This window comes from Cavia porcellus, unplaced genomic scaffold, assembly GCF_034190915.1.
Source record: "Cavia porcellus strain 051 isolate PalLab524CR breed Dunkin Hartley unplaced genomic scaffold, mCavPor4.1 scaffold_31, whole genome shotgun sequence".
Taxonomy (NCBI): Eukaryota; Metazoa; Chordata; class Mammalia; order Rodentia; family Caviidae; genus Cavia; species Cavia porcellus.
In genome coordinates, this window is record NW_026947514.1 from 737,929 (window position 1) to 761,368 (window position 23,440).

Below are 23,440 nucleotides of genomic sequence, written 5' to 3' on the forward strand. Positions count from 1 at the left end.
TCACTTCTTTCACCAGGGGCCAGGGGCGATCCTGCTCCTGGCTTGCCAGCCTGTGTGGAAGTAGAGCAGGACAGTGCCTGGCTGGGGCGCAGGCCTTGGGCTGATTGTCCTCGGGCATTCAGTCTGCAGCCGCCTGCAGCAGCTGGTCTCACACCTGTTCCTGGCCCCACCTGCAGCTGGTGGTGGAGCAGCAGTGACCGCCCTCTGGCAGGAAGACCCCTCTGAAACCACGAAGGGGAGAGAGGACTGGGGTTGAAAGGCTCCTGGGAGCAGCTGAGACCCCCTTGCTGCCTATTTTCATGCTTTTGCCGGACTTGAGGCGCACTCTCAGGCGCTGTGCTCTCATGGCTGCAATAAAACCACCTTTTCTCTAAAAAAAACCTGCTTTCCCCGCCATTGGCTCAGCCGCCACCTGGCGGCTGCTTCTCTGGATTGCAGCCTCTGCCTGGGAGACACCTGACGCCGAACCAAAGAACAAGGCGGCAGACCTGGTGTGCTGCCACGTGATACAAGAATGATTTATTAGAACAAACTCCATGACAAATCATATAAAATAACCATTTCTGAGACATCCACAAGACCACCTGAGAACAATGTAGAGACACCACCGAGAAGCCAGCCGGGGTGGTATGTACCCAGGTCTAGGGCCGGTGGGGGGACCAGGACTGTGACATGGGGAGGAACACCAACGTGTGCATAAAAAAATTGTACAGCGGTGACCAAGGGCGGGGCGTGGACAAAGGTGAGTGGCCACTGTGCTCCTGAAGCCAGGCTGTGGGCCACTGCGTGGGGAATGCAGGCGGGCTGCAGCCCGGCTAGCACCTCCTCCAAAGGGACAGCAGGCTCTTGGGGTGGGGCCAGTGGCGTCTTGCACCTGGCCCCACACACGCACGCACGCACGTAAACATCAGGGGGGCTGGGGCACAGGTACCTGGCTCCATGTCAGCAAACTGTAAACAGGGAGCTGCGTCGCCGCCATGGCCTTCAGATCCGCCTGTGGCTGCCCCAGCCCTCGCCCCACCCTGCGCAGCCTTGGTGCTGTGACCTGGGGCTCCAGAGGGGCACCGCAGAGGGGCCAGTTCCCAGCTGGAAGAATCCTGAGAAAGCATCACTGCTCTGGGCCCGTCCCTGTGTCCCTGCTGTCCCTGCAAGGGATCAGGCTACTGCCTGTTGCAGATGCCCATTTAATGCCCACAGCATCTGGGAGGACAGGGGTAGAACTGGGCACGCTGTCTACACCCCTGCATGAGCTTCCAGAAACCTGTTTCCAGTCACTTTGGTTAAGTCCTCCCTCTCCGAAGGGCTGCTGGTGCCCCTGCCACCCCACACCTTCAGTACAGCATCGAGGGGCACTGGGGCTGCCCCAACAACTGCCTGCGTCCCCCTACCTATGCCCATACTTGGGAGGGCCCCACTGGGAGCCCTCAAGCTTGGGGGTTTGGCAGTTGTGTTGGCACCAAAAGCTAGGAGCTGTGGGGTCCCTGCTCCGATTTTGCCACAGCCACATTGGCTGCTGGACTCTCCGGAGTAGCTCTGGCCAGGGCACAGGCCTCCAGCTCCCATTTGGCACTGAACAGCCCCAGTCCATCCCTTCCTTGCCTGGCTTTGGGCCAGCATCCAGGTGGGGATAGATCAGCAGGGTACTGCCATGGCACAGGCTACTCTTGCCTTGAAAGCTAATGACAAAATGACAGGTTGGGGGGTGTGCCTTTGGCAGCGGCCACACCAAGAGCTGGGCCAGGAGGCCCCAGTGTACAGTGGCCATGGGGGTGGCAAGGTGGGTGGGGTGCTGGCAGGGCAGGAGGTGCCCGCCCATGGGGCTATGGCACATGAAGGGGATTCAGAGACACTGTGGCTGGGCGGCAGGTCTACCGGTGGACAGTCAGGCACAGGAGGCCTGGCCTGGCCGGGGCCTAGATCAGGAAGTGCTCGGCATCGGGAAGGAAGGCAGGCTCAGGGAGGCTGGGTGGCCCACAGGTGGCCCTTGGTGGGAAGCCCCTCAGGGGCAGCAGGCTCTCAGCTGGAGCAGGCACGGTGGGGCCTTTCCCCAGCCCCTGTGCAGTGGGGCCTGTGGGAGTCCTGTTTCCCGTGAGAAGGTCCAAGCTGATGCTGGGGTCCACGATGGCATTGATGACTGGGGTGGAGAAGATGGGGTCAGGTGGAGGCCCAGGCAGGGATCCCCACTGTGGGCCTACCTCCACTGCCCGGGCGGGCCTCACTTACCTTCCAGCTGCTTCTGTACGCGCCGCAGCTCCTTCAGGATGCAGCTGATCTCCTGGACGGGCAGAGGCTGCAGGTGAGCAATCGGGCGGGGGTGGGGGGGTGTGGGGGTGTGTGTGAGGCCCTGGGGGTGTGGGGGGCCTCACCTTGTTGGATGTCTTCAGGATAGGCACCTCATTCTCTGCGTTGATCCTGGCTTCCAGGTCCTCCCATGCACGGCCCGTGTTTTGGAAGAGGATCCTGCGAGGGACAAGGACAAGGGTAGCAACGAAAGGTGGCCCAGCTGGACAAGGACAAGGGTAGTGACGAAAGGTGGCCCAGCTCTCTGGAACCTCCCAACACCATGGGAAAGCTCCTGCCGCCCTGGGCCCAGAGTGGGAACTGAGGCCAGAGCAGGAGCAGGCCCTGGCTTGCTGGCATCAAGTCCCCCTCTTTCCTGGGCCCTGAGGGTGGGATGGCTGGGCCAGGGATTGGGCAGGAGGAGTGGCAGTGCCCCCCAGCTCTGGGGCCACCTTCTGGGAGCTGCACATGATGGAAACACTCTCGAGACCCATGGGGCTACGAGCCCTTGTCTGGTGTGAGCTAGCCTGGTTCTCACCACGCGAGTCTGCCCACCCTGCCACCAACTCACTTCATCTTCTCGGTGAGATGCTCAGTGTTCTCCCGGATGGCGTGGGACAGCTGGGACACCGGGTTCAGCATCAGGTTGTCAAAGATCACCTGAAAGGGTCCAGGCATTAGCAGGGCCCCACCCATCCCAGGAAGCCCTACACCCCTAGCATCCTGCACTGGCTGAGACCCCCACCCCCATGGCTGAGTCATATGTGTGGGGCAGGGCACCGTGCCTCCTCACGGTTTCGAGGCCTTGTCTTGTTGCCAAAGGCATCCTCGTGGCTGTTGTTCATGTTCTGGTCCAGATCCCGAGAGGTCAGAGCCCCAGGCGGCACCTTCTGGAAGTTGAGGCTGGCCTCCGGGATGCGTTGTACCAGCTGCAGGGGTGAGGCAGGCACACTGCTGCAGCCCAGGCGGTGGGCAGGCAAAGGGGTAACCCATCTACCCAGCCCCTCTGCCACCCCTTAGGGTGCAGGCTGCTTGCAAGTCCCTGGGCACTGCACAGCAGCCAGGGTGCTAGGTGAGGGCGGCACCACGGAGGCCAGGCTCACCTCCTCTCGGGCAGAGATGGTTGAGGCGGGGGTGCTGGGCATGTTCCCAAGAGATGGGCTACGTGCCAGCCCCGAGGAGCCCATCGGATCGCCATCTGCAGTCACGTCGTGGATCTCCTGGGCCAGAGTGGCCACATCCTTCACTAGCGTCTGGCTCAGCCTGCAGCCAGCAGAAAAGGTGACAGGTGGTGTGGACACGATGACACCAAGGTGTGGATGCCGCAGGTGCCCACCTCTATAAGCAGGGAAACTGCAGCAGAGGATGGCATGGGCTGAGACTGCGGCAGCTGTCATCTAGAGCTCTGACTCAGGAGTCAGAGCTGAGCAGGGGCAGGGCAGGCAGACCCAGGGGACTCTGGGAGAATCTAAGCCCTGGCCACGCTGCAGGGGCCACAGGCTTCCGCTGGGCAAGGACCACAGCATGTCCCTCTGTGTCCAGGGCACATTTCTCCTGTCTGTTGATCCTAGCTAGCTGGGCCCCAAACTTGTCCACTTTGGGGAACACAGACCTCGAGAAACCTACGTGGTTCTCTGCCCTTCTCCCTGCCAAGCCCTAGGGAGGCCCCTTCCCATGAACCAGGGGCCTTTGCTGCTGGGCACAGATGGCACTGCCCAACCACACCCTGGGTACCAGACAGTTGTCTCCTGCCATCCTCACTGCTGCACGCCCAGGATGACCGCACCTCACCATAGCCTTAGTGGCCACCTTCGTGCCAATGATGCCTACGTCCCCGTCCCCATGTGGGTCTCCCAAGGGTCACCCGTCTCTGGGAGCCCTTCCAGCACTTACAAGCTCAGCATCCTTTATGCCCTTTCAGGGCTTGGCCATCAGTACTGACCTCTCGTCAGTGAGAGGCTTCTCTCAGCTACTCAGCAACCTGTACCCCTCTCCCTGGTAACGGGCACAGGTTCCTTCCTAGCAAAACCCTGGGCAGAGTACTCTGTACCAGCATCTCCCAGCTTTCCAGGTAGTTCTCCATTCACCAGCCAGCCCATTCCCCCAGTGACTGCTCGTCCATCAACCCATCCATCCGCCCACCCAGTCACTCTCCATTCAGCTGTCCACTGATCAGCTAAAACATCCATCCAGTGACCCATCCATCCCACCTGTCCACCCAGTAACCCGTCCATCCATCTATCCTACTCTGGATCACAGACTTTCTGGCCAGTCCCTGTCCTCAGGTTATTCCCAGCTGAGGAGAGCCCCTGTGGTTGACCAAGAATGGCACCACTCACCTGGCAATCTCTGCAATCTCAGCCGTCTGCACGATGAACCCGTAGGGGTCAGGCTCCTCCTCATCATCGTCTGTGTCCCGAGGGCCAGGGGCCCGGGAACGAACCCGGCCTACACTGCTGGCCCGCAGGGTCTGCGTGGCTGTTGAGGTATGGGAGCGTGCATGTTTGGGGGAGCTGTGGTGGGAGCCGTACTCCTCCTCGGAGGTGGATGTGTAATCCGAGCCCTGCTGCCGACGACGAGTGTCTTGGAGTGGATTGGTTTCAGAAGCAAGAATAGAACAAAGCAGCACTCAGCACCCCACAGCACCCCCACGGCACCTGGAGCCCTCTGGGTGAGGGCACTATGCTGTGGGCCAGGTCGGGCCATGGCTGGCATCCCACACCCAGAAGCCCTTCAGCAGAAGCACCAGCAGCCACCGAGCTCGGGGACCACAGTCACTCCAGCCCAGGGGCCATGCGGGGGCCAGCACAGCATGCCTGGGGTGGGTCTGCTCGATGGCAGGGGACCACGCCTGGGGTGCCAGGGAACATTCCCAGGCAGCCCCTGAAGATGCAGTGTGCCTCTCTGGAGGATCAGCCATGGTCTGGTTGGTGGCACAAGTGAGCAAGGACAGCTAGGCCTCTCCTCAGGGACAGCCCCCCAGGCAGGGCTCTGCACTCCTCCCAGGGTCTGGTCCGAGTCCCTGAACAGCAAATGGGCAATGGACAAGGAAGGGCTGCATGCTGGGCGGGGTGGGGAAGGCACAGTGGGGTCGGCCAAGCAGAGGTCCTCAGCCCGCAGCCATAAGGCCTCCCAACCCCACCCCTGGCTGCCCGGGGGTCCCAGCAGGCAGAGAGGCTTGTAGATGGGGCTGAAGGTGGGCAGACCAGTGGCACAGGCAGGGCTACAGCACCTGGGCCTCAACCAATCCACTCAGGCAGAGCACACGTGGCCCTTGCAGGCACACAGTCATGTGGACCTCGTGGAACAGGGCAGGGCTCTGTGGGCTCAGAGTGTGTCAGAAGCTCCCACCAGACAGGTGCAGGCATGCCTGTGCCTCCCACAGGGCGGAGCCAAGGAGAACAGTTTCAGGGCCCAGGGCCCAGGGCCTAGGGCAGCCAGTCCCCAAGGGGTCATATAGGGGCCCTGTGGTCCTGGGAGGCTCAGTGTCTCCTGCCCACATAGGATACAGGCACACTTGGCCCCTACACATTCACGTGCCAGTCTGCAACGTATCCCCCAGCTCCAGGAACGGAGCCCTTTGGGGGTTGGCGGCTGACCTCAGGCCCACGGGGCCGCCCTGCTCTGCCCGCCCCCACCCATGCCCCTGCCCACCCCACACTCACTGGAGGAGTATCTGGCACTGCCCGGGCGTGCCCTGCTAAAGGGCTGGCGGGAGCCTGCGGTGGCTGTGGCAGCAGCTTTGCGGGCGGCAACACGGGCATCAGCCATGGTGGGCTTGCGGTTGGCACAGCACAGGTCCACACTGCGGCCAGAAAAGCCTGTGTGGGCAGGGGCCGCCTCAGAGTCGCTGGGCCCTGTGAAGGAGCCAGCCCGCTTCCGGGGCATAGCCAGGATGTCCAAGCGAGACAGCTTCTTGGCCTGTTCGGCAGCTGGTCGGCTCACTGGCTCAGGGTTGCCTGTGGCTCCCCGATCACTGTCCGTGACCTCGGTGTCAGAGGTGTCCCCCAGCCGGGCCCGCCTGAGCCGGGAAGCCCGTGTAGGCCGCGGGGTGGACAAACTATTAGAGCGGGTCAGTGCCTGCTGCACCTTCTGGACACTGGTAGAACCACGGCTCTGCTCCTCCTGGGCAGCCAGGGAAGGTGGGGCCACTGGTTTCCGGCGAGGACCTGGGCGACCTGCCCCAGTGGTCTCTGGGGTCTCATGGTTGGGGGTGCCTGTGTCTGCGCGGGGCAGGTGGGTGAGGTTGGAGCCACGGTCCTCGGGCCAGTCCTGGGACCCTCGGGGACCCTGGCCGCGCCGGACAGCCAGGTGCCGCGCCGCCTCTCCTCGGCCCAGGTCACCAGGACCTGTCGAGCGATGCTGCTTCTCTGAGAGTCGCTCACGCGCGCTGCCCAGGGTGATCGCCCCTGGGTCCTGAGCCACTGGCGGAGACGGCAGCCTCTCCTTCTGTGGTCCTAGAGGCTGTGGGGTCGTAGGGCTAGGCCCGTTCTTGCCACTGAGCAGGCTGATGGTGCTGGCAGTGTCCACGTCTGAGTCCCCAGAGAGGGAGTCGTCTGGCTGCCTGGGAATGCTGCCCCCCTCGTCTTCTTTGTCCGTGGTCTTGGAGAGAAGCTGGGCCTCTAAGGCTGCCAGGGCTGTCTCTGTCTCCTTCAGAATCAGGTGCGTATCCTGTGCATGGAGATCCATGCGTGTGGCCCGGACCGCAGTCAGGTCCTGCAGGAGCGGGTGGCTGGGAATGTGCGGGAGTTTGCCAGGTGTTGGGGAGCCACTTGCTGGCTCCTTGGTGAAGCTCTCCTGCCGCACAAAGCCTGGAGCCTCCTGTGGTAGGATGGGGCCAGAGCTGCTGGGCTCGGGGGAGCACCCAGTGTGCAGCTGGATGACCATCCTCCCACTGCTGCTCATGTAGAGGCCGTCCCTTGCCGAGGGGCTGGCCTGGGTCACTCGCCTAGGACCCTCTGCCTCCCTAGGAGGTGCCAAGGGTTTCCGGGAACCAACGGCCTCATTCTGGTCGCCAATGTAGAAAGAGACGGGGGCAGGTTCCCCAGGAGCCTTTGGCGACCGTCGCCCCTTGGCCCAGGCCAGGCCCTCCTGAGGGGTCCTGTGCCTGTCTTCCAGCTGCTCTGTGCCCAGCTCAGAGCCCTGGCCTCCATCTGAACCACTGGCATCACTGAGGCTATCAGGGTCTAGGTCCTCCTGGCTAACCAGGTGGGTGGGCTGCTCGATGCCCTGCTCTGGCAGCCCGAGCCCATTCCTCCTGGTGGCCTCTGGGCCCGAAGGGCTGTCAGCCCTGTCACTGGGCAGCTGGGGAAGCAGTCGTCTGGTGCGTGTAGGCGGGGCCCCCTCAGGCTCTCCTGCTCTGTGTCTCAGGCTGTCCTCTGCAAGGTGCAAGGGTGTCCAGTCAGAGTGGCCACAGCTCTAGCTGCATACACAGCCCTGACCCTCTACCAGGCATAGCAATGTGCAAGCTGCACCTGTTGTCAGTGGCACGAGGCTATCTGGCCTGGCCCAGTCCCTCCAGCAGCCCTGGGTCACGTACCTGCTAGGCTGGGATCTGAATAGCTGTCGGCCAGGCTGGCCCAGCGCGACACCCACTTCTGACCTCCAGGGCATCCTGGAACCATTAGGCCCTGCAGAGAAGACCAGAGTGTCCTCAGCAGGGATAGTACAAGCCAAAAGGGAAGTCAGGAATGACCGAGTGGTCACTCACATCAATGCCCAGTTCGCTTGTTAAGTGAGGCAACCCTCGGGGAAAAATCTGGCCTAGCCCCGTCAGGGCCATCAGCCTTGACTCCCAGCCTGGACACTGCTCTGTTCCTACTGCCCCTCTCAGAGTGGCCATCTGGGCTCATACCTGGTGCTCCAACGAGGGGTTCACACCCAGCGGCCGGGAGGCAAACTCCTGCAGCAAGGCCATTCTCTGGGCCATGCCTCCGTCACTGTCCCCTCTGATCACAGGGCGGAAGGTAGCTGAGGACACTCTGGAGAGTTCAGGGGACTCAAGTACACCAAATACCTGCCAGGAGGACAAAGCACAGAGGGTCAGAAGTGCCTGGCCCCCAGTCCCACTTCAACATGGAGGATACGCAATCTGGCTGCTTGACTACAGAGGGGCGGGGAACAGGCTTCACCAGAAAGGTGACAGACAGGACTGGTGGACAGCATCCACTTGCCTGGCTGGACCAGATTCAGCAACCAGCTGGGTTGTGAAGGCCAGTGCCTGGGCCCCAACATGCACACCAACTGAGCTCCCTCCCACTCCACGTTCCCCCAGCCGCACCTGGTCGATCATCTTGCGGGCCTCCTCCACTTCCCTGTCCTGAGCCTCTGTCTCGATGGTGTAAGTGCCTGCATCGCTGAGGCTGTCGTCCTCATCCTGTCTGTGTGCCTTGAGCAACTGTGGTTCAGCAGGAGGGGGTGGTGTAGCCGGGGAGGCCATGGGACTGGCCCCACAGGATGTCAAGGGTGCGGGTGGCCCCGGGGACACCTTCTCAGCACTGGACCTGGTGGCTGGGGAGCTTTCCCGCATGCATTGGGCCATGAAGTCCTGGGCCAGGCGGGAGCGGCGGCCCACACTGCCAAAGGGACGAGCAGGGGTCCGAGTGGCCAGTGAGGCACTGGCCAGCCGCTCCTCTGTCTTCTCTCGTTTCAGTGAGCTGGCCCTCTGGGACCCCAAGCTGCTGCCTGCTGTCCCCCGCGCAGGAGTGCCCGGGCGTTCTCGATCTGTGGACCCAGGGCCCCGGCGCTTGTCAGCCTTGGGGTCTCCGGGTGGGGTATGTGTGAAGGACTGTGACCGCTTCTTGCGGGGTGTGTCCTCATCAAAGAACTGGATGACAAAGGCCTGCTGGTTGTGCAGCAGCTCCTGGGGATCTCGCTTGATCTGCCTCTGCAGCCGCATCTGCTCCCCGCCGGCCTCCACAGGGGTACCGGCTACTGGAGCTGCCTTGACCAGGGGGTCCTCTGAGTCACTCTGTGTTCCGTCTTCATGCTTGTGACCTAGGAGGACCATCTTGTTGGGGAACTGCAATTGCCGTGGGGCCTCACATGGGTAAAGGGACCTGGCATCCACAATGTGAGAGCCTAGACCCTGCAGCTGAGACTCCTGACAGATACTAGATGGAACTCAGCTGCTGTGCACAGACAGTTTAGGCAATCAGTTACAAAGCAGAGTCTGCCACGTGCCTGGGGCTCACTGGTGGCTGCCTGCCCACACTGGGTGGCCCCATGTCAGGGAGTACTGACCTTTCAGGGTGCGGGTGTGCATGGGTAAATCGCTCTTGGTGCTGTGGCGGTCGTCGGCCGGGCCAGCTCGGCGCAGCAAGCTTGGGTCGTTCTGCACCAGCCAGTCAGCCACCTTGGTCTCGGCGGAGACCATCTCTGTAGGCGTGGCATCCTTGCCAGTGGGCCGCCGCTGGCGCAGGGCGAACTTGGTGATGTGGTCCTTGATCTTCACTTTGCCAGGGCTACAGTCGTCAAACTCGATGGTGAAGGAAGCGTGGCTCTGCACCACAGGCGCAGCCCCGCTACCACCCATCACCTCCTCGTCCTTGGTGGGCACCTCACGCTCTGGCACCTCTGGTGGCCGTGATGGTGGTGGAGGTGCCTCCTTTGTGGGGATCTCAAAGTAGCTGGGTTCCCGCCGGAAAGAGTAGCCCTGAGGCTCGACAGGAGTGCAAAAGCTGGCTGGTGGGGCGCCCAGCTCGCCATCCTGCTGTGCTGACTCCTTGGCCCGCTCTGGGGAGAGTGCACAGACCAGGGCTCAGGTGGTCACCCCCACCTCTTGCTTTGTCTCCCTGTGCAGGCACTGCAGGCCCAGTTGTCTCCCTCACTCACTCCCCTGGGCTCGGAGATGGCTTGGTTGGCTGCCAAGACCCACCTGGGTAGGGATCCTCCTGGCGCCGGTCCTCGGGCGGTGTGCCACTGTCATCCTCACCCCACCAGGACGGCTGCCCATACAAAGGTGTGCGGTACACCACCGACTCTGCAGGGAGGCAGAACTCAGGCCCTGGGTCCCCTCCCAGCCCAGACCTGCAGCTGCCATGGATGCTGGCCTCCGGGTAACCACGTTGAGCCTGTTTCCACTTCTCACCTGTCTGCTCCTGCATGGATCTCTACAGATCTCTACAGAGCCCACCACAGGGAGGATTGTCCCTGGAGGGCACAGCCCCTGCATACCCTTCCTAGAGCTGGCGAGTCCTCCAGCCCTAGGCTTGACTCTCCCACTGCAGAGCTGGCCCAATGGGGACAAGGGAAGTGGAGCCCACTGCCCACCCAGCCTTTCTCTGGGGTTCTAGAAGTGGTCCAGGCCATCCTTAGGTACCCCTCGGGTCTGAAGGCCACCTTGGCCACAGTGGTTCATGGGATGTTCTGAGTATCTGATTTAGTCTTTGAATACTAGCCAGAAGAGAAAATTATACTTTCCATGAAACCCGATTTTCCAGCTGATTTGGGTGGGAGTGGCACCTGGTGGCCCAGGTCAGGGTATCAACCCAGTGCCCAAAGCCTTTCCAGCTCTCCAGCTCCTCCAGCCCTACCAGAGCCATGTGGTATCTGAGTCACAGGAGCAGGGCTCCTAACTACCCTCACACTGGGCAGCAAGTGGTCCCAAGGCTGGTCAGCAGTTGGGCACCGAATGCTCTCCAAGTGGACGACTTCTCTGAATGTGTCAATGTGGGGATTGGGGGTCACCTCCTGATCTAATTTTGTACTCCAGCAGCATAGGAAGGGGGTCCCACCTTGGGCAGTAACTCCCAACCTGGGCCCGAGCTTGTCTCCTGGACTGGCTGATGGGGGTGAGGAGCAGGCTGTCTGGCTGGTGCACCCGCTGTGACCCAGGACACTCTGAGCTACCACTGCCAGCTATGTGCACACCGGACTCAACCCTGCCCAGTGTTCTCAAAGCTCATGTGACTTCTGTAAAACCTTCCCAGGCCCCAGCCAGTCAAGTTTCAGAATGGGGAGGCTCTGCTGAGACACTAGGGTCCCAGCTGGAGCTTGGCAGCTGGGGACCCCACACAGGCTGCCACAGGAACACAGCAGAGGCCGTGCTGGGCAGCCCCTCACCTTTTCTGGCAAAGGGGAGCCCTGGCTCACTGGAGCCCAGATGGCAGCACCTTTGCCTCCCACCACGTCTTCCCCCGCACCTAGGCACCCAGGTTTCACTGCATGGTTCTGTGTCTATGGGCAGCATGTTACCCCAGCACCACCTGCCTCTGGTCAGCTCGTGCTGCCAGCTGCAGGAGCATAACAGGCTAGGAAGTGTGTGCGGGCCTACTTGTGGGGTATCACAGGCTCAGGGGGAGCAGGAGCTGGAGTGAGGGAGTCAAAGGGGTCACAGGGGTACAGTAGAGTAGAGCGGGACAGTAGAGTAGAGTGGGGTATGGCAGTGGACAGGACACAGGGGCCAGCAGGCCTGAACATGGTCCTGTGTGTTTACCCTTGTTCTGTCTCCCGTCCCATTCCTGGCCTACCGGTAGGTCTCCGGTCTCCCTTCTCTGGCCTGGGGTGAGAGGACTCGCAGTAGGCTGTGAATTCAGGTGGCGCCTCGTTCCTCCTGGGTGCCGGGCTCTTGACACCCACCTGCAGCTGGCTGGTGTACTTCTCATGCTGTGGACAAGTGAAGGACGAGTCACCATCCAGGGCAGACCTCGCCTGTCCTCTTGCCCACAGAACGGTCTCCCCACACCCCAGAAAATGCACAGAGCCTGGGTACCCCCACACCTAAGTAGGGGGTCCTCAAGCCACTGGGCTCCCAGAGCGGTACTGGGGCTTGCTTGGCCAGGGGTAAAGAATGAGTGGGGGTCTTGGGGACTGCCACCATAGGTCCCATGCGGAACAAGGCCCAGGGGACGGTTAGGGTGGGGAGCAGTCATGTCTACATGTGTGCATGTGTATATGTGTACCTGTGCATGCCTGCATGTGAGTGCACACGTCTGTTCCTGCATTGCCTCAGTGAACCTACAATGCATGTTCAGAGTGTGCACATTAGCCCTGCCCTCCTGGCTATGAGACCTTGAGCTACCCATGTTCACTTAAAGTGAGGCCACAAATGCCCACCAGACATACTCAGGGGCTCTGAGCAGGGTCCCGTGCACCTGTGCCCTACGGACTTGGACGGCAGCTGCTACAGCCCACCAGGGCTCAGCTGGGATCTCGCAGCCTGGCTGGGGCATGTGACCCTGGCACACACAAGGGCACTGTGCTGGATGGCACTTTTATACCTCAGGGAGCTCCTGCACCCAAGAAGCTGGACAGACCCAGAGGCCCCAGGGCCCGGCTCCTCATCTTCCCTGCCTCAGCAATGTACTCTGTCCCCAGCAGGAGTTCTGTCTCCTCTCACTGATATCAGTTTGCTTATTGAACCATAGGGCTAGGCCCTGGGAGTGGCTTGGAAAGTCCCTCACCTCTAGCAGGCCAGGCACTTAACCCACACCCCACTACCTCCACCACCTGTCCCACACAAGCCTGGAGGGTGATGACTACGTCCCCACCTGCCAGACTGGGCCAGCTGGCAGGGCAGGACAGGCTGGCTGGCTCCTGGCACCAGGGGCTGGGGATACCTGCTGAGGGAGCAGAGCTTTCAGGGGCGAGTGGAGACCCAGGGTAGGGGCTGGAGCAGGTGGGCCCCACAGTGGGGACACGAAGGCCACTTCAAGCCTGACCCATTCTCTCTAGCAACCCTTGAGATGTGCATCCCCCCACCCTGGGCACCCAACCTAGGCACCCACCTTGAGGGCCTCCTCAGGCACACGGTGCTGTACCCGCTCCAGCACATACATGTTGGAATGTGGCACCGTTGAGGAGAACAGGGGCAGGCAAAGTAGACAATCTGTACCCAGTGCCCCGGACAGCTACTCAAGTGCTGTGCAGGTGGTGGGGGCTCCTTCCCGGGGGGTCAGCGTGCCCCACATCCACACTGGTGTTCTACCCATCAGCCTCAAGGTCAGGCTATGATGGGGTCCCAAGATTCCCCAGGCCTCTGTAACCTGGGGTTTGGCGGGTGGAGGGGGCAGCAGGAGTGGAGGCCCCCAGTGGAGACCAGCCTCGAGCTTACCCTGTGTGTGCTAACCTGGACCTGAGGGCCCCACCCACTTCCAGAAGTTCAGGGCCACTTGCCCTGAGTGCTGTGGGGAAGGATATCATAGCCAAAGCGGACGACGTCGTTGAGCTTCAGGGTGATGTACTTCTGGTCTGGGATTCGCACGTCATTCACGAAAGTCTGTGGAGAATAGATGGCCATACAACTGAGAGGCAGGGACAGCACTGGACAGCATGCAGGCACTGCAGGTCCTCGCTGCAACCATGTCCACAGCAGAGCTCCGAGTCCCACAGACAGGCAGGCCACAGCTCTGTGTGGCCACGGCAGACCTTGTGGGCGGTGGCCCTGCATAGTGCAGGTATCGGCTCAGGGCTGGCAGCCTAGGGATCCACTGAGGGCACTGTGGGCAGCAGAGGCGAGCTCTGTTTGCCATGGAGCCTGGGCAAGTAGGGAGCTGACAGGTAGATGAGGAAGGAGCGGACCTGAGGCTACCTGGGTGGGAGCACCCCAAGGAGCATCAAGAGCAGGTGCCCAGGACTCCCAAAGGTCATGCAGCAGAGGCGGGGCCCCTGAGACATCAGAGGGACTCCTGACTCAGGACTGCACGGCTTGCTGAACAGAACTTGATGGCTTGCTTTCTCATTGAACAGTGTCCCAGCGTACCTGTGCACCTACAGAGATGCACTGATGGTTCCTCCAGAATAGATAGACATGCGTGCTGGAGTGGCCCCCATCCCTCACCCCATACTTGCAGCCACAAGCCCCAAAAGAGGCCACACAGTCCCCCATACCCCATCAGGGCAGCAGGTACAGCCCCTTCCTCTCCGGGAGGCTGCTTCCCAGCCTTGTCTGCCCAGAGCAAGGTGTCCACACTGTGGGCGTGGGCCAGCTCCACCCTGGGAGACCAAGGGCCAATGGGACCCTTTCAAGGGGGTTCCCTTCCCTCCCCCTACTACACAGAGCAGACCTGGGTAGGTCAGGGGCCCAGGGGTGGGGCCAGGGCAGAACTGCAACACTTACCCCATTGAGACTGCCCAGATCCTTTACCCAGTGCTCGTCTCGGTCAGGGTCATAGTTGATGACGGCATGCTGCTTATCCACGCTGCGGGACTACAGAGACACACAGGAGGCACTCAGGTACCCCATCCTGGGGAGACAAGTCCCAGAGACAGAGGCACCAGTGCTGCCCACAGCCCACCACACCATCCCACACTGGGCGCCTGGGCCATCGACCCCCACTCCACCTACACATAGACTGTGTGCCTGATAAAGCCACCCAGCCACGATGGAGGCCAAAGGGACTAGACAAGGCTCCAAGGCCACTTTCCCTGCACCTGCAGACACCCTGGTGCCTCCTCCACGATCTCTCCCCGCCCATCCTCCTGTTTCAGCACCCTCTCTGGGTGGACGGTGGGAGACTGAGAGCCTGCTGTTTATTCAGAAGGCAGTTACTTCCCAAGGACAGGCGGGGGTGGCCTGCTCAGGCTCCAGCAAGGCCCAGAGATCGGGGGCAGGTACACAGACTCAGGGTCAAGGGTGCGTGTGCATGCTGAGGCTCCTGTTCCTGGTGGCTCCTGCGGCCCCATGCCCTAGCAAGGTTCTGGCACCTGCCTTCAGCCCTGTGCACACGCACATGTGAACACACACTTCAGCATGCACACAGGTCCTCCACCTTGTGTGAGGTTTATCTCCCCTGGCCACCAGCCTATCCAGGACCCTCTCTAGGACAGTCGCCCTAGCTCCCTCACACGGTTACCTCAGCTGTCCAGCTGTAGCACTCTACTTCTCACCCAGATGTTGGCAGGGACAGTGTCATATTCTCCTTGCTCAGGGGGTGCAGCAGGGTCCCATTGCGCCCAGTCTCCAAGGCCTGTAGTCTCACCACGGAGCTCCCCTGCCCACCTTCACTCCATGCCACACCTGTCCCTAACTCCTCCACTTGGTAGCCACAGGCCTGGGCCCGGACCAGGAGAGACCAGTAGAAACAGCCAACTCAGGAAGCTATCAAGTATTTAGCCCAAGGACCAGTGGGCTGCCAGAGGTGCTGATGACTATTCCCCTCCACCATGAAGGGTGGCACAGTCCTGAGTCCCTGCAGCTAGTCTTCCCCCAGAAGCCCCCGCCCCCATCATTTTGAGGCCATCAGACTCCTGCTGATATTTCCTGGGGTCTCTCTGGCCGGGGAGGGGAGGAATGGTCAGAAAGCCTCCAGATCTCCCTCTCCCCCCAGGCCACACATGGGCTCAGGAAGCGCCACACCTTCCTGTGCTCTGGGTCGCAGCCCATAAGATGCCCCACTTCTCCTCTGCAGATGCGCTCTGCAGCTCCAGCTTCTGAGTTCCTGCCCCAAACACAGTCGTCACTCATCCATGCTGTCTCTGCCAGGTCTGGCTGGCCATGGCAGTCAGGGCCTCACCCCAGGCACATAGCTACCAGGATCCTGCTGGACCACAGGCCTGGGGACCAGGAAACGCAGCAGAACTGGCCAACTCTGGAAGCCATGGAGCCCAGTGTGAGCTAGGAGTGCTGGGGTTTCAGGGCTCCCCTCAAGCAACCTCCCTCTCAGCCCAGACACTTTAGGCCAGAAGCAAAGCCTCGCCTGGTCAAGCCTGCATGCTCAGGGCAGGAGGCCAGCCCACCCAGAAGGCTCCACCTACCCTCCCCCAGGGCTCACTAGGTTTGCAGACTGAGCGGGGTAGACAAACCCAACACGTGGACAGAGGGAGGCAGACTTGGACCCACTTCAGAACAAAATAAAGATGTGCTCCAAGCCGAGTCTGACGCCCTCTGTGGGGAGAGCCCTGTCCTACTGTGCAGAGCCTGTCTGGGCCACAAGCCAGGGCTCCCGGCACAGCCTCTGCCAGCTCATCCCCAGCGCAGCCGTGAGGGAGGCCACAGGCAATGGAGCAGGTCCTTGAGTCAAGATCCCAGCCGTCACCTGTGCCCAGGGACAACCACAGGCCAGGGTGGGTGAGGCAGAGGCTTTGGGAGTCTGGTCCCCAGCACTCCTGTGACCCGGTAGGGACCAGGCAAGAGCACGTCTGGGGACAAGACCTTGGCCATGGTGGAAGCACCACAGGCGGTGCAGGCCCATGTGTATATCCCGGCCCATGCGGACCCACACTCCTGTGTGCACACAGGCTCGCCCATGTCACACAGCACACGCTCATCGGCACCAGCTCAGGCCAGATCTGCCCTGGGACTGGACAGTATACCAGCAAACTACAGGCCTGTGCTGTGAGGTGGATGGGCTGACCCAGAACCGAGAACCTCACAGCCCTGCCTACCTGGCCAAGGCCTGGCCTCAGGCTGCCCTGCCTTCCCTTCCCCGGGGCCCGTGTCCTCCTACAGCCACTCCTTCCTGCCAGCCCCTTCCTTCTCACCGAGCTGTCTGGTGGCCCTGAGCCCCAGGCCTAGTCCCAGTGCTGCCTTCTTGGTACTTCTCCCATGCAGAGGGGAAGGGCAGGCCTGGAAGCCACAGCAGTATGTGCTGGCACAGAGCAGGAGCAGGATAAGTGGACAGATGCAGTGACAACTGGGTACCAGAAGCAGGCCGGAGGAGGCCAGGTGCTTCTGGGTGGGCAGAGCAAGTGGCTGGGTGTGTGGTGACTCCCAGCAACTCCCAGCAAGGGAGTCTGGGACGGGAAGGCAGACTCACACCTAGGTAGCTAAGGGCCAGGACATGGGGACAGGCTGGGGCCACCCTCTGTGAGCCAGGGGTGGGGTGGGGAGCACCACCCAGGGGGCCAGGTGTGAGGTGAGGACAGGATGGGGTGGTAGTAGGTCTGGAAGGGACAGAGGGTGATCCCAGGCTCAGCCCAAAGGAGCCATGTGGCCAAGGTCAGGGATGGAAGACAGGATGGGCACAGGACAATATGTACCACATTCGACCACTGAACAGAAGCCCAGGCTGGAGGGATTTGGAGTGGAGATTCCAGGAAGGACCATGGGGAGGGGGTCAACAGATGCAAAGGTCCCAAGGGCTCAGAGGTTGGTACCAAGGGAAGGTGGTACCTGCCAGGATGGGTGAGGCAGACTGGGGGTGGCGACCTGGGGCCAGGTGTGATGTGGCAGTAAGGACTTCCCAGCAGAGGTGGCCCACAGGAGAGAGAGGGGAAGACAGCTGAGAGGACATGGGGTGGGAGGTAGACTGGTGACCATGGTGCGGGTGACAGGGGTTGCATAGCCTTCCTGGGCTCTCTCTGTTCATGCTTGAGCTCTCCACCTTCAGTTTCCCTGTGTAAGATGGAGTCACCTTTTACACAGCTGCACCACCACCTTGGGGCAAAAGCATAGGTGCACCCAGGGCAGGAGCTGCCTGGCACAGAGACGTGAAAGCTGCCACTGCTCCTGCCCTGCTCCAGGCTGCACCAGCAACTGGCCCAGGGACTAGGATTGGGCCGCAGACCCAGGTGGGCACTGGGACCCCTAGATCGCCTCTCCCCTAGTGCCCAGGAAAAGCAGCAAGCAGTGGGGCAGAGCCAGGGTCAGGGTGGGAGGAGCTCCAGCATTCCAGGCTCACCTCACTTCCTCTCCAAGGCCCTGTCAGGCTTGTATCTAGATGTCCCCCAGATCTCATGTGGTCATAGGAGGGGAGTTTCCAAGGTTTAGAGTGGATTAGGGTGAGTGAATGTGGGTCAAGGATGTGATACTAAGATTAAGGCTGTAGATAATGGAAGCCTCACCCTGGACATGAGTAGCACCAATCAAGAGGCTCCAGCCTGGATGGAATATAAAGGGACAGAAAGAAGGCCACCTTCTTGCTGTTGCTGCTCAAGGCCTCCTGCCTGCCCCTGCCATGGACTGTTTCTCCTGTATGATCCCCCTCTGCTATGCTGCCCTACCTTAGATCCAGCCAACTATGGACTGAAACCTCTACAAACTGTGAGCTAAACAGATTTTCCCTCCTTTAACTTGTGATTGTTGGGTATTTATCTCAGCAATAAGAAAAGTAACTAAGGCCCTAAATTGCTACCTCCTCCCTGAGGCCTTCCTGATGACCCTAGGAGCACAGTGTGCCTATCATCCACACCAAGAATTTCAGGCTATACTCTAGGAACAATCCAATAGACCTAGCCCAGCCTACCTATAAGGCTGGGGGTGCAGCCTGTGCTCACCATATTTATGCTTTTAAATAATTAAAAGTCAAGAGACCTGTAAAAGTCACAGAAAAACAACACTCAGCATCTCTGAATAAGCAAGACTGTGCATGCCATGCTGGCTCTGGGCACCATCTGTGGCATCCTCATACTAGGGGGCCAGGCCATGAGCAGCCACTTGGCCAGCAAAGCCTTCACAGCACATACTTGTGACTACTGTACAAGCCACTGACTTGTCTCTGTGCTCGCCAGGGGTGCAGAGAAGGGCAGAGAGTTCTGGTCAAAGGAATACCATAGTCTGAGCAGCCCAGCAATGGGCAGAGCAGATGAGTTTGGATCCAGGTGCACTGGAAGACTAGAAGGGAAAGGCTGGGATGTCAGGGCTTGGTCCTCAGCTGCTGTGACAAAACCTCTTAGACTGGACAATGTGCAAGTGCTGCCCACAGTACTGGACCAATAGGCGACACCAAGGCGCCAGAGACAGAGACCCTGTCTCTGCTTTAGATGGAGCCTTCAGCTGCGGAAGGATGGACAAGCTCCCTCCAGGCTTGTCCTAAGGCCCCAATCCTATGCGCTCAGACTCTCATCTCCTAGTCACCCCTTAGGGCTTCACCTTTCACACTACCCTCTAGGCACTAAGTTCAAGTACTGACATGCTTTTGAGGGGATAGAAACATTAGGACCACACAGAGGCAGACAGAGTATCAACACAAGAGAGGTGTCCTGGGCAGAGGCAGCCTCACACTTGCTGACAGGGTAAAATGTGCTGTGGCACTACCCGTCTCAGCCTAGGCAGGACTGTCTCTTCCTTTTTCGGGTGCTTTTCAAGGTTCATGGGACACTGAGCACACTGCTTATGTACAGACCCACGCATCCATGTGCCCCACCAGCACACATCAGAGTGGGGCTCCCCAGGGACAGGGACAGCTGGCATTATATGGTAGGGGACCAAGATCCAACCAAAACTAGGCTTGTCTGCAGCACAGGCAAATCTCTGCACACGTCACAGAGACCTTGGGGCCAATTCATGGGGCCAGGGCCTAGATGGAGAGGCCTGGGCCTAGAGTCTTGCAGCAGGTGGGGGCACCTGCTAGTCCCGAGCCCCACCCTTTCTCCCAGCCCCAAGAGCGGCTCACCTGCAGCATAAGCTCACACTCATCTCGCCCCACAAAGATGAGCTCTCGTGGGAGCCGGTGGCGGGTGCCGCTGCTGCTCACCAGGAACCAGGAGGTGACACTCATCTTGGTGCTGGTGAGGCCCGGCTGGCCCTGGAAGGAGGTGGTCATCAGAGTAGGGCTTCCCAGGTTGGAACACCCCAGGAGTTCTCACGGCCCAGCACAGATCTGCTCTCTGAGGCTCTGGCTAGCCTCTTCTGGAAATTCTGGCTCCAGTGTGCTCTGGGCCTGTGGGATCCTTTCCTGAGCATAACCCAGCTCTCAGTGCTAAGCCTGTATCCTGCATGACCTGCCTTCCCCATCATTCCCCTCTCTGGACCCTCCACCCCATGGTCTTGTCTTTCAGGTCCCAAGACATTTAAGTCTCTTCTCTCTTCAGGTGCTCTTCAAGGTTCATGGGACACTGGGCACACTGCCTGTGTGCAGCCCCACGCACCCACATGGCCCACACACAAACACCCTGACCCAGAAGGCCCACTTCCCATCGCAGGACACTTGGACTGAGCCCAGACAAGGGTCCTGTAGCAAAGGGCTACAGGTGGAGAGAAGGCTTTGAACCATCACTGTGCCCCCACAGGAAGGAAGCTGAAATATCCCCTGCCAACCACAGTTCGATAGTTCAGGCATCAGGCAGCCCATGCAGTGCCAGAAGGGGGACACTGGCAAAGAAGGGGTCTGATGGGCAAGTGCGATAGGGCAGACAGGGAGCTCCATGGCAGAAAGAAGGACACTGTGGGCCTAAGTGACAGCAAGGAGCAAAGTCATCCTGAGACCAGGCCCTGGTGACCTGAGGCCCTCAGTGCACTGTGTGCACAGACATGGGCACGCTGCACACCCAGAGCACTTGCATAGGCAGACACACACTGTAACACACATCATGCACACTATATGCTAGAGAGGCCTGAGCTGAGGTGGCCGTGACCAGGACACAGAGGTCCTGTAACAAGGCGGTCCCCAGCCCCATGCAACAGTCAGGCTGGGCTGGGAGGGACAAAGTAGGGTGGTGAGTGTCAGCCCAGCAGGCAGCAACCAGCCAGTGCAATGCAGCACAGCAGAGGGACCCAGTCTCATCTACCCCTGAGGGGTCCTGAGGCAAGAAGGCCACCACTGTGTGGGTGCAAAGGGACACTGGAGAGCCTCCTCAGAAACCAAGAAGACTAGCCTGAGTACGGGGTTTGGATAGGGGCTGAGCTGGCACATAGTTCCCATGCCCATGAGCTGGCCTGGGGCTCCTGGCTCCTTGCTGAGGGTCTCATTCATGGCACGGAGAACAGCTGGAGTAAGCAGGGTTGGGGGGAGAGGGGCCAAGGCCAGGTGAGCAGAGCAGGAGGAGGGCAGGGTCGTGGCATCTAGATTGGATATGTTGGTTAGTGGGTTGGGAAGGACTCTAGGTCTTGGACAAAGCTGGGTGAGAGGGGCATCACTGAGCGAGGGACAGCCACACAAAGTCATATACAAGGGTCATCCCAGCCACTAGTCCCTTAGGGGCAGGCCTTGTCCTGTAATGTCCATTACAGCTGAGAGCTCTTCACCCAGGCCTGCAGTGAGCAAGAGGGCAGATTAACACCAGGCTCCACCCCTCTGCAATACCATCTGACCTGGAATCCCCTACACACCTGACACACCTGACATACCCTCAAGATGTATGAGAGGGAAACCTACACGAGAAGGAAGCACATCCAAGCTTGAACCCTCACCTTGGTCCTGCCTTTCTGCTGGTCCCAGCCTCTGGGGAGGGGAGTGATGGTCTCTAGAATGGTGTCCCTGCAGCCCTCATATTCCAGAGACCCAACACCACCACACCTCCATCTCCTGGGATCTCCTAAACCTGCTGGGGAGAGGCAGGCTCTGCAGAGCCCTAACCAGTCCTTGCTCTCCAATCAGCCATCACCAGGCCACCCGGCAGGGACACTCCCAGAGGAGGCCGCAGTCTCATTTCACGGCAGGGAAAAGCCATGCGGCTGATCCCGGCCAGGCCACCGGACCAGGCCCAGGGCACTGACCGTACTCTCCACAACCTGCGCCTGTGTGGGCTTGGCTGGCTGGCCGCCGTTGCTGGGAAGGGTAATAACAAACACCCCAAACTAGTCCCCTCCACGGCGGCAGGGCCACCGCCCGGAGGTGAGGCGGGAGGAGGCGAGGATGGGAGGGTAGAGACGACGGGAGGCCGGGCCGCGGCGGCGCAGGGAATAAGGAGAGGAGGAGGCCGGGAGACAGGCGCCGCCTGAATCACCGCGGGTCGGGGCCAAGCGCCGGGCCTGGTCCTCCGCAGGCCGCGTAGACGCGCTCCCGGCCCCTCCCATGCCCTCCCGGCCCGGCGCAGCCCTCGCCGCCTCCGCGGGGACCGGCCCGGCCAGGTGCCCCAACCCCAGCCCGCGCCTTTGTCCTGGCCCGCGCCCCTGTGGCTCCGGTGCCGCCTGGGGAGCGCAGGTGCCGCCAAGAAGGGCCTGTGCGTCTTACCTGCAGCTCCGCCAGCCGCCCGGCCCCGGCCCCAGTCCGGATTCCAGCCCGGCCAGGCCCGGTCCGGCCCGGCCCGGCCCGGCGATCCCGCCTGCCGCCCGCCCGGCCGGCCGTGCGGGGCGGGGCTGCCGCCGAGGACCTGCCTGGCGCGGCCCGCACGCTCTCGGCCCGGCCGAGCCCTCGGCACCGCGGCGGCCGGCGGCCTCACGGGTGCCTGACGTCTGCGGGCGCCCCGCCCCGCCCCGGGCACGCCCCCGCCACGCCCCTGCCCGCCTCCGCCCCGCCCCGGCCAGGTGAGCGCCCCGCCCCACCCCCGCCCAGCAGCTCAGGGTTACGCAGCGACCCCGCGATGGGGCGGAACCGGCGGCCTCAGCCCCTCGCCGGCCCGGGCGCCGGGCCAGCGGGTTAACGCGTCACCTCGCACCGGGGGCCCCGGCTCCAGGCGCGTCGCGGCCCCGACCTTTGCCCGGCGGCTGGCGAGGGTGGGGGCGCCACCTGCCGGGTGGGGCGGCGTGAGGTTCCTGAGACCCTTCTGGCGGGTCGGGCGCGAGCTCCCTACCTGGGTGCCCCGCGCGCTGGGCCAGCCGAGGGCCATGCGGCCGGGACTCCCGCGGCCGGCGGACAGGTCCTCGCCAGGTGCTGCGCCGGGATCCAGAGCGGGCGAGGTGGAGCCAGGCGGGGCGGGGCGGGCCCGCTTCCTGCTTCGGAGGTGGCGGCTACGGGAGTGCACGGCCGGTTCCGTCACCGGGCCACAGTCTGCTGTGGCCGCGACTGTGCCCCCTCCCAGACCCCGAGCTGGACCGGCGCATCCACAGCCGGGCGCACCGAGGACAAAGGGAGCCGTCCGCGCGCTCTGGACACATCAAAGGCGCTCAAGGAGGACTGCAGGGGTCAGGGACAGCCCTGCAGCTGGAGATTAGGTGATTGGGCCCTTCCCAAGGACAGGGTTTCGCCAGGGTTAATACAGGCCAGACCCGCTCAGGTAGAGACTTTTCGGGCTGCAGTGTCGACGTGGTTCGAAGGACTTGGAGGGGGGTGGCCTGGTGTCCAGCCATAGATACTTGGCCAGAACACGAGGGCCATAGGGCTGATGTAGCATCTTGCGCGCGGGGCGAGGGTATGTTTGTCCTGGATACATGGGCGCTGCCCCTCTGGTGCACTGATTTCAGACCCCGCCCCATTTGCATCCAGGGGAGCTTGGAATTTCCGGGGCTCCTCTGCCCACTCTTCTTACCTACTCATCCAGGCCCTGAGCTCCTCCAGCCCCTACTGCAGGGCTTGTCCTTCCTCCTGGCTTTGCGAACCCCTTGCCCTGCTTTATGTAAATGACCACTTTTTAGACTATTTTTTCTGTGTCCCTTCTGCCAGGACCCTGACTCCACCAAGTA

At 61.4% G+C, this 23,440-nt stretch overlaps 1 protein-coding gene across 3 annotated transcripts; it reads right to left on the reverse strand.

Moving 5' to 3' along the window:
- Window positions 1-494: 494 nt before the first annotated feature.
- Cep170b (centrosomal protein 170B) lies at window positions 495-22,209 on the reverse strand. 3 transcript variants are annotated; one of them, XM_063241255.1, is made up of 19 exons: window positions 22,053-22,209; window positions 19,554-19,685; window positions 14,339-14,428; window positions 13,418-13,498; window positions 13,008-13,064; window positions 11,751-11,886; window positions 10,157-10,261; window positions 9,523-10,014; window positions 8,561-9,276; window positions 8,135-8,296; window positions 7,820-7,910; window positions 5,946-7,658; window positions 4,620-4,863; window positions 3,384-3,543; window positions 3,066-3,209; window positions 2,852-2,940; window positions 2,367-2,460; window positions 2,224-2,275; window positions 495-2,134 (listed from the first exon to the last, which is right to left on the reverse strand). In XM_063241255.1, exons 2-19 carry the CDS (start codon window positions 19,656-19,658, stop codon window positions 1,914-1,916), a joined length of 4,752 nt encoding a protein of 1,583 aa, XP_063097325.1. In that variant the 5' UTR covers window positions 19,659-19,685; window positions 22,053-22,209; the 3' UTR covers window positions 495-1,913. The 3 variants fall into 3 exon arrangements, with proteins under 3 accessions (XP_063097325.1, XP_063097324.1, XP_063097326.1); XM_063241254.1 differs by lacking the exon at window positions 22,053-22,209 and adding an exon at window positions 17,333-17,554 and having other exon boundaries at window positions 19,554-19,669; XM_063241256.1 differs by lacking the exon at window positions 22,053-22,209 and having other exon boundaries at window positions 4,620-4,758.
- Window positions 22,210-23,440: the final 1,231 nt, after the last annotated feature.